This window comes from Cyrtonyx montezumae, unplaced genomic scaffold (genome assembly GCF_038088225.1).
Source record: "Cyrtonyx montezumae isolate F1298 unplaced genomic scaffold, pur_monq_1.0 scaffold_4, whole genome shotgun sequence".
NCBI classification, from domain to species: Eukaryota; Metazoa; Chordata; class Aves; order Galliformes; family Odontophoridae; genus Cyrtonyx; species Cyrtonyx montezumae.
In genome coordinates this window covers 11,970,721-11,979,926 of record NW_027072045.1, presented here as the reverse complement: position 1 = coordinate 11,979,926, position 9,206 = coordinate 11,970,721, and the positions used below count along the sequence as shown (strand labels likewise).

Genomic DNA, 9,206 nt, shown 5'->3' with positions numbered 1-9,206 from the left:
ACAGGCAGAAATGGTAGCAAAGCAGGTAGCAGAGGGTAAGTGTAGATGTAAGCAGGATTTCCAAATCCTATTCAGAACTGGTGACTGCACGTATATGGGGCATGATAAGGAATTATGTTTTTGAAGTGTAGTCTTATGCTTTTTTTTCCTTTTTTTCATTAACTGATCTTTTTATTGAAGACTGTAGGAACTTTCCAGAGGAAATTTTCAGTGAACCTTATATATTCTGTATATTTTATATACATACGACAATAAATACAGCATATATATAATATATAACAACTCTATTTTACTTGTGTAGGGCAAATAACCCCCAAGAATGATACTCACAGAAAACAGTGCAGAAGATGATATAATTTTGGTAGACTCTTGTAGATAGTATACAGACAACTAGCAAAAAGAGAGCGGCTCACCTTTATGATGGCGGAGGCTCACAGTTAACTCCACAGGGGAGGGATCTCAAGAAGAGACCCTTCCCCAGTGGTGGTCAGCCCTTAAGTGGGGTCTGGGAGAGGTGGAGGCAGGCTCCACCCCTTCCAATCACACAGGTACATTGCCTTCACGTGTGCCCCTGCAGCTGACTCGGTGCTCACCTCAGGTGATCCATCAGTGGTTCAGGCTGTGATTCAACAGTTCCCATACACTTACTACCCAGTTGGCTTTGGCTTTCTCTTCTGATGAAGAGAAACTGAAGAATGAACATGAGAATACAGAGAAGTCTGGATCAAGAATTAAAGAACTTGAGGAAAAGGTAATTTCTCTCAAGAGGGAGAGTTACTACCATCAGTCCTATGTTTAAAACACTCAGGTAATTTGCCTTAAATTGTCAGTTCTCAGAAATAAGTATTGCTCCTACTGGAAGACGTCTTTCAAGAAGACATTTGTCTGTTTGGCTCCTTAATTTTGGAGCTTTTTGGAGTAGACTTTTCTCCTCTACTTTCTCTCATGTCGCGAGGACCTGCGGGTCCTGGTGGGTGACAGATGGCTGTGAGCAGCGTGCCCTGGTGGCCAAGAAGGACAACGGGATCCTGGGCTGCATTAGGAGTGTGGTCAGCAGGTGCTCTGCCCTGGTGAGGCCTCACCTGGAGCACTGTGTCCAGTTCTGGGCTCCCTGGTACAAAACAGGGATCTGCTGGATGGAGTCCAGCAGAGGGCACAGAGATGATGAAGGGCGTGGAACACCTCCCTTATGAGGAAAGGCTGAGAGAGCTGGGGCTGTTCAGCCTCGAGAAGATTCAGAGGGGATCTGATCCACCTCTATCAATATCTGAGGAGGCAAAGGGACGGGGCCGGACTCTTCTCAGCAGCGTGTGGCCATAGCACGAGGGGAAGTTGTCAACGGTTTACGGGCAGGTTCGGCCCGGTTCCGTGACGATTGGTGCGGGGGACCCACGGACCCACGCCCCAGGAAAGGGGAAGGGGTAAGGGAGAAGGGAAAAGGGAGATGGGCCTAGAAACAAAACAGCGGCAACGATCTGAGGAGGAAAGCTAATTTACTAAGTAAGATATCGGAAAGCAAAATAACACAATATAATACAATATAATTGGAATTAAAGCTAATAAATCAAATAAAATGAGCAAGAGAGAGTGTCCGATAAACCGAAGGCCTTACGCTAACGCTGAAGGCAGACGGCAGCGAGCACCCACTGCTGAGTCGATCCCAAAGGAAAGAGAGTGTCCCGTGACCGCAGACAGTTTTTATCTTTCCCTCTGAGCGTAAACACGTAAGAACGCAAAGCATCGCAAAGTCCTCTGGGGAATGGAGTTCTTCTTCTCTTCTGAGACAGGTATACCTGGAATTATCAATGATCCACGGAGCTGGAGCATTAACTCTTTAACTCTAAATGCACTACATGATGTTATGATGTGGAATACCAGTACCAAAAATCATAAAACCATGACAGAAGTGCCCACACACTGAAGCATATGAAGTTGTGCGCCAATGTGCGTGGGAACTTCTTCCCAGTGCAGTGACGGAGCGCTGGAGCTGCACACAGAGGTGGTGGATCTTTTTCTCTGGAGGCGTTCAGGACCCACCTGGACACCGAGCTGCGCACCCTGGGCTGGGGCAGCTTTCCAGGGGTTGGACTCGATGATCTCTGGAGGTCCCTTCCAACCCCTATGACTCTGTGGCTCGGGCTCACCTTGGCAGGGTGCCAGAGGGGGGTCGGGGGCGGCTTGCCTTGGCATGGTGCCAGACAAATGGGGACATGGACTCATGGGACACCAAGGGACACTGACCCATGCAACAAAGGCACCATGGGACATAGACAACCCCGTGACATGGAGCCAGGGTGTCCCCTAAGACATGGACACAGTGGGACATGGACACCACGTGCACATCACTGGAGATGGACACGATGGCACAGGGACCCATTGCACGTGGATGGACACCAGGGGTCGCCACTGGGACACCGTGGGGCACAGCCCCAAGGGACACGGGTGGCCACCCACGGGACGCACCCAGCCGGCGCTCGGGGACACCCGGTGACACTCGGTGACACGGAGCCCCCGGACACAGACACGGACCCCGCGCGCGCGACGCAGACAGAAGCACGGCCGCGCGGTCCCGGTGCCACGGCGGTTTATTTTTTTTCAGCGCGGGGCCGCGGTGTCGCGGCGGCGTCGGTGCGGGCGGTCGCGGCTCAGCAGATGCGGCGGCGGCGGCGGCGGTTCCCGTAGCGGCGGCGCCGTCCCCCCGCGGAGCGGGCGGAGTGCCGGGCACTGCCGGAGCGGCGGCGGCGGGTGCGGAAACCGACGGAACGGCGACGGCTGCGGGTCGGGCTGCGCCGGTAGCGGGCCATGCCGGGCTGCGGCGGGACGGCTCCGCGGCGGTGCCGAGCTGTGCGGGACCGGCACCGGGACTGGGGGCTGCCGCTCCGCTCCGCTTTTATAGGCGCCCGCGGGCGCGGCCCTCTGTGACGGGCGGCCGTGTCACTGAGCGGAACGCGCCGGGTGGGCTCACTGCACGCGGGGAGGGGGGAAGGGGGGCAACGGGCGGCCCCCGACCCTCCGTTGCCATCCCGCGTCCGGCGGTGCCGCTCCTCCGCGACCGCACCCGGAGCGGCCCCGGCGCCGTTCGCCCCTTGGGAACTGCGGCCGCCGCTGCGCACCGCGTGGGCACCGGACAGAAACGGACCCTCCCCCCGAGGATCCGGGAGCTTGCTTGTCTCATAGGGTGTAATAGCCGCTGTGCTTTGTTAATCAAACCTGAATTTCACTGGGGACAGTAGGTCTTCTTTTTCCCCCTGAAGACTTGTTCTTTCTCTGAGAGTTGATGGTGTAATGGATGGGACGTTAAAGCGGAGTGCTTTCTTTATGGTATTCACACTCTCATTTGATTAGTCCTGTCCTGGGCTGCATAGAAAGAAGCATGGCCAGCAGGCTAAGGAAGGTGATTATTCCCCCTCTCCGCTGCCATTCTAAGACCTCACCTGTGGTGTTGCAGCCAATGCTCTAACCTGGAGCACAAGAAAGACATTGACCTGTTAGAGTGGACCACGAAAATGTTCAGAGCACTGGAGGAGCTGTGGCTGGAGCCTTTCTTTGAAGAAAGCCTGAGAGAGCTGGGGTTGTTAAGTCTGGTGAAAGGAAGGATCCAATGAAACCTTTTTTGCAGCCTTTCAGTACATAAATGTTGCTTATAAGAAAGATTGAGAGATTTTTGCAAGAGCATGTAGTGATAGGACAAGGGATAGTGTTTTGAGTTGATAAAATAATAGATTAAAATTCCACACAAGGAAAATTATTTGCTTTATGATGGTTGCAAGGCTCAGAAGTTGGGGTTGCCTCATCCCTGGATGTATTCAAGGTCAGGTTGGATGGGTGGATTTGGACTTTGTGGGAAGTATCCCTGCCCATGGCAGGGGGTTGGACTAGATGATCTTTAAAAGCCCTTTCCAACTTGGTCAATTCTATGGTCTTCTGTGTCTCTTTCATGTTGTGTGGGATTAATTGTGTTGTGTGGGATTACTGTTGTCTCTTGGCCACGTGATTAACTCCAAATTGTAATGTGATTGGAGTTGTAGCACGCACTCTTTGTAATCTGTGTGTTCTGACCTGGGTGTGGGACAGGAATATAGTTTGCTTCAGGGGTACAGTCTCTCAGTCGAATAGTAGCAGTCATTCAGCTAAGAAACGCAGTGCTGGGTGTATGCTTCTGAAAAGTTTCATACTGCTATTCCTAAAGAATAACAGCGTTACTATTACTGCACTGCAGTATTTTCCTTCTTGCTTGGTTTTGCTTTCTGTAAGTACAATGCAGTTGAATCTCTTTCATGAATCTGCTTCTAGAGCGTGTCTTGAGGGTTATCATCTTAATTTTATTTCTAAGCCAGTGACAAATCAAAGTGAAGCTGTGGTGGCCAGTCCATTAGTGTCTGGTAATCTTATGGAAGAAGTTTTAGGACTCAGAAAGGTGAATGAAATTTTGCTTAGTGAAGTACAGGTGGGAGAAAAATGCTTTGAATTCCTATTAAAAAAAACAAACACAACTGAACAAACCCAAACCTGCAAATATAGAAGATGCCTTAAAACTCACCTGTTACTTGTCTCCTTTTGGTGCAGAACCATGCATTGACTATTGAACAACTAAAAGAAAATGAGGAAAAACTGAAAAGCTGAAACCAGGATCTCTGCTGTCAAATGAAAAAGATGATTCAAGAATGTGATAAGGATAAACAAGAAGCCATTGACAGGTTAGGTCTGTTAATCGAGTTTAGTTTCTTTTGTGAACTTTCATACTGTAAGTGTTCACAAGGAGGATCTGACCTGGAAATGTAGCTGATATACTGAACGGGTCTAGTTACGTGTGCTGCTGAATTCCCTTTAAAATTTTTAGAAAATATAGTTTCTCTCAATTTTCTTTAAGCTCAGAAGTTGACATTTATTATATTAGAAAGAATAATGAGAAACATGTAGTTTTTTCTAGCTCTAGTTTTTCACTTCTCACTTGACTGCAGCCAGTTGAGCTTTGAAGAAATTTTGAACATAACCGAGTCAAAGTAACTTCATTGTTTATACCATTTTAATATAAATAATACAGTTTAATCCTCTTCATTTGGGTATCTTTTTTTGCATCTGGCAATCCATTAGATGCAGCTAGTCTGATCATATTAATTTCTTTAATGATAGACAGTTCCAACTCAGCTCTTGTTTTTAATCTGCTCATAGGTTGTGGCAGCTTTATCCCAAGCATATGCCAGATCACTGCAGGAGTTAACAGACAAGGTAAATCTAGGGACAGAACAAGAAAGGGAACAGGCAGAAATGGTAGCAAAGCAGAGGATAAGTGTAGATGTAAACAGGATTTCCAAATCCTATTCAGAACTGGTGACTGCACATATGTGGGGCATGATAAGGAATTATGTTTTTGAAGTGTAGTCTTATGCTTTTTTTTCTTTTTTTTCATTAACTGATCTTTTTATTGAAGACTGTAGGAACTTTCCAGAGGAAAATTTCAGTGAACCTTATATATTCTGTATATTTTATATACATACGATAATAAATACAGCATATAAATACGCCGTTGGGTGCGGTGGTGGGGCTGGTGCCCGCCGCTGGGGCGGGAGGAGTGTATGCCACATCGGCCTGTAGCTGGGGCACAGCCCGAGCTTGTGGCAGAAGGGGACCCGAAGCTTCAATAAAAGGTCAATAAAAGGACGAACAGCACTCACAGTTCTGCTTTTTATTAAAAATGTAAAGAAAACAGAAGGATGGGGCTGAAAGCCCACTGGGGGCTCCCCGTGGTGGGGGGATGGGCTCAGACACAGTGTTTTGTCATGAGAGGCTCCGAGGTGCCCAGGGCTGGGTCCCTGAGGCCTTGCTGCTGCTGGTGGTACCCCATGGTTGGAGGGAGCCGGGGTCAGAGCCGGCATCGCTGCACCAACACCACACCTCATGGGAGGCAAACCTGGGCCGTGCCCTCTGCTTAGCAGCCATATAATGACCTGCTCAGGGTCCAAAGACCCCGAAGTCTGCACATCCTCTCCCGCTCCTCTCACATCTCCCAGGGCTGTAAGGATACTCGGTGCAGGAGCACAGCCACATGGTGCATGGTGTGGCCGAGTGCCAAGGTTGTCCTTGCCATGCTCAGGGCTTGCCAGAGCCACCCACACCTCCACTGGGACCCTTCTTGGGTGAAGGCGCCTTCTCCTCCTTCACTTTCTTCAGCTTGGCCTTGTTTTTGCCATAGGAGGAGAAGGTGAGCGAGGCCTTGCTGAACTCCAGCGGGAAGACGCCGACGTCGCCGTCAAAGCGGTTCTTGGACACCTGCAGGTAGCGCTTCCCGGGACCTGTCGTCAGCTTGCGGTCCTGCAGGATGAGCACGTTGTCGGCCTCCTGGCTGGCCTGGGGGAGGAGAACATCTCCAGGGGGTGCCGCAGGGCACAGGGTACCCAGTGGAGCAACTCGTGCCGTGTCCCACCCACCCATCCATCAGCGGTGTGCCACCAGGTGACACCCAGCCCCACCGCGGCACGTTGTGGGTCACGGCGTGCCAAGGTCCCCACCCCGTCCCGGGGGCCTGAGGGCCAGGAGGAGCCACCTTGGCGGAGCCGAAGATGGAGGCGGTCTGCAGCTCCTTCTCGTCGTCCTCCTTGCGCGGGTGGATGACCAGCGTGATGTGGCACGTGTTGTCGGTGGCAAACTTGCGGAAGGCGCCAACAATGAAGTCCTGTGCCGCCAACCTGTGGGGGACAGCGGGGGGGCACACTGGGGGCAGCACATCCCCACGTGTGTCGATGCTCTCTGAGGGCGACAGCCCCCACAATGGGGCAGGTTGGATATTAGGAAACGTTTCTTCTCAGGGAGCGGTGAGGGACTGGAACAGGCTGGTGGGGGAGTCACCCTCCCTGGAGACATTAAAGAAACAGATGTGGTACTGAAGGACATAGTTTAGTGAGCATGGCAGGGATGGCTTGGGGTTGGACTAGATGGACTTAGAGGTATTTTCCAATCTTAATGATTCTAATATGGTTTTCCTACACCCAGGTGGTGACGGAACCCCCACAGAAGCATTACCTGTCTGCAGAGAGCTGCTCGTGGCCCATCATGAACTGCAGGTTGTCCACCACCACGTGGGTGATGTCATACATGTAGACAGCATGCTGCATGGTGTCGAGCACCGCCCTGCAAGGGGAACATCGGGAGCATTGGGGACACCCAGCCAAGCACAGGGGGAGCTGGCAGCACCACAAGTGCCTGTTCCCCTCCCTCCACCCTACACCAGATGGATGCCAATGCACAGCCCTATGCACCACCCTTTGCGCCACAGCCACACAGTGTGCCCAGTCCCACAGCTACACCCCTGTGCCACAGGACATGGAAGGAGAACAGCACTAAGGGACAAAGGGACAGTGCCATACTTGATGTTCTGTTGGCCATGGAAGGTCATGAAGTAGAGTGGCAGGTCCTCAAAGCGGTCGGCCCACTCATCGTACAGCTCCAGCTGGTCCTCCAGGCGCCGGGTGGCAAACTGGGTCAGCATGATCTTGGCCAGGCGGATGTTGTTGATCTCGAAGCTGCCCCACAGCGTGCACACCCCTTGTGTGCACAGGTCCAGTGCATACTCACTGATGAATGTCGTCTTTCCGCTGCCCGTTGGACCTGGAAGTAAACAGGGAAGTGAGTGCAATGGTGATGGTCATAACAAGGGGTGGTTGGAGAAGAATCCAACAGCAGCAACCCAAGCTTGGGATGAGCCAGGAAGTGAGCTGGGGAAGAATGCACAGTGACAATGGTCATACCAAGAAGAAGAAGTAGAAGAAGACCCCAATAGCAGCAACCCGAGCTTGGGATGAGCAGCACCCCATGCCAGGCTTTGGGTGGAGACCCTCACCCGTGAAGACGGTGAGCTCTCCCCGGCGGTGCCCCTTGAGGAGCTTGTTGAGCTCAGGGAAGCGCGCCCACTTGACACCGGCCACCTGCTCGCTGTTGGCCAGCTCCCCAAACACCTCCTCGCGCAGCTGTCGGAAGGAGACGATGGCTTTGTGTCCGGCAGGCAGGGCGGCACGCAGGATCTTGGTGAGGTTCAGCCCCTGGTTCAACGCCTCCAAGGGTCGCGGCTGGAGGTCTCCGGGCCGCACCAGTGAGCAGCGCTTGGGGTTCAGCTTGCGGGCAAAGAGCTTGGCGGCCTCCCAGGAGCGCAGGTCGTCTCCCAGCCACAGCGTGACGCGCCTGAACTGCTCCAGGTAGGGCAGCAGGGCGGGCGGCAGGATGGCGGCCCCGCGCGGCAGCGCCAGGCAGGGCACACCGGTGGCCTGGTGCAGGGCCAGGGCGTCCAGCTCCCTCCCGGTCAGCACCACCTCGGTGTCGCGGCGGCCGATCAGCGGCAGCCCAAAGAGATTGCGGTAGGCATCAAAGCGGGGGAACGTCTCCTCCGTGTAGCTCACGGCGTTCCCTCGCTGCTCTGCCACCAGCAGCTTCAGGCCCCGCAGCGCCGCACCGCGTGGGGTGAACCATGGGAACACCAGGGCCTTGGCCGCCCGCAGGTAGCGCACCCCGAAGCGTTTCAGCGTGCTGTCGGCCAGCGGGGTGATGCCGAAGGCCGCCTTGGTGGCCCGCGTCTCCTGCTCGTCCAGCAGCTCTCCCAGCGGCAGCGCCCGCTCCCAGATGCGCCGCGCGTCCTCGCGCGCCCTCCTCGCCTCCGCCTCCTCTTCCTCGCGCTCTCCTTCCTCAGGGCCGGGCACCGGGATCCCGCGGTGCCGCAGCTCCACGGCGGCCTGCAGGTCCTGCCAGCCGCCCTCGGCCAACGTGGCGGTGCAGAGGAAGCTGCCCGTCGTCTTGTCGATGAACAGCACGAAGGGCGGCCCGGCGGCCTGCGGCGGCTCCGGCCCGAACAGGCTGGGAGCGTGCAGGCAGCTGTAGCCGTCCTGGAACGGGATGCCCTGAGCGCGCAGGTACCGCCGGATCTCGGTGACGGACACGGCGGGCGCGGCGCCGCCGGGCTCGGGCAGCACGTCCTTCTTGTACCGCCGCTGCTCCACGCGGCCCGGCCCCGCCGCCCACGGGGAGGCCCCGCGGCTCCGCGCCCCGCCGCGCAGCAGCGGCAGGAGCCGCCCGGAGACCCCGCAGGGCCGCAGCGGCACGGCCGCCATCCCGCCCGAGCATCGGCCCGGCTCAGGCCGCCCCCCCAACGTGGAGCCCCGCGGGCGCCGCCATTGCCGCACGCCGCCGCCGTCACTACCGGCGCGCCGCGCGGCCGGATG

The 9,206-nt window shown here is 54.8% G+C and overlaps 1 protein-coding gene across 2 annotated transcripts; it reads right to left on the bottom strand.

Annotated features, from left to right (window-relative positions):
* Positions 1 to 5,677: 5,677 nt before the first annotated feature.
* Positions 5,678 to 9,159, bottom strand: TWNK (twinkle mtDNA helicase). 2 transcript variants are annotated; one of them, XM_065746197.1, is made up of 5 exons: positions 7,838 to 9,159; positions 7,365 to 7,605; positions 7,021 to 7,128; positions 6,545 to 6,686; positions 5,678 to 6,348 (listed from the first exon to the last, which is right to left on the bottom strand). In XM_065746197.1, the coding sequence occupies exons 1-5, from the start codon at positions 9,093 to 9,095 to the stop codon at positions 6,091 to 6,093; spliced, it is 2,007 nt and encodes a 668-aa protein (XP_065602269.1). In that variant the 5' UTR covers positions 9,096 to 9,159; the 3' UTR covers positions 5,678 to 6,090. The 2 variants fall into 2 exon arrangements, with proteins under 2 accessions (XP_065602269.1, XP_065602270.1); XM_065746198.1 differs by having other exon boundaries at positions 5,678 to 6,312.
* Positions 9,160 to 9,206: the final 47 nt, after the last annotated feature.

What these genes read in the sequence shown, in the direction of transcription:
- TWNK (XM_065746197.1), bottom strand. Translation starts at nt 9,095, where the DNA reads ATGGCGGCCGTGCCGCTGCGGCCCTGCGGGGTCTCCGGGCGGCTCCTG. An exon ending in AGAGCTCACCGTCTTCACGG is followed by an intron (nt 7,606 to 7,837) that starts GTGAGGGTCTCC and finishes GTTTACTTCCAG; the next exon opens with GTCCAACGGGCAGCGGAAAG. An exon ending in CCATCTTCGGCTCCGCCAAG is followed by an intron (nt 6,349 to 6,544) that starts GTGGCTCCTCCT and finishes CTCCTCCCCCAG; the next exon opens with GCCAGCCAGGAGGCCGACAA.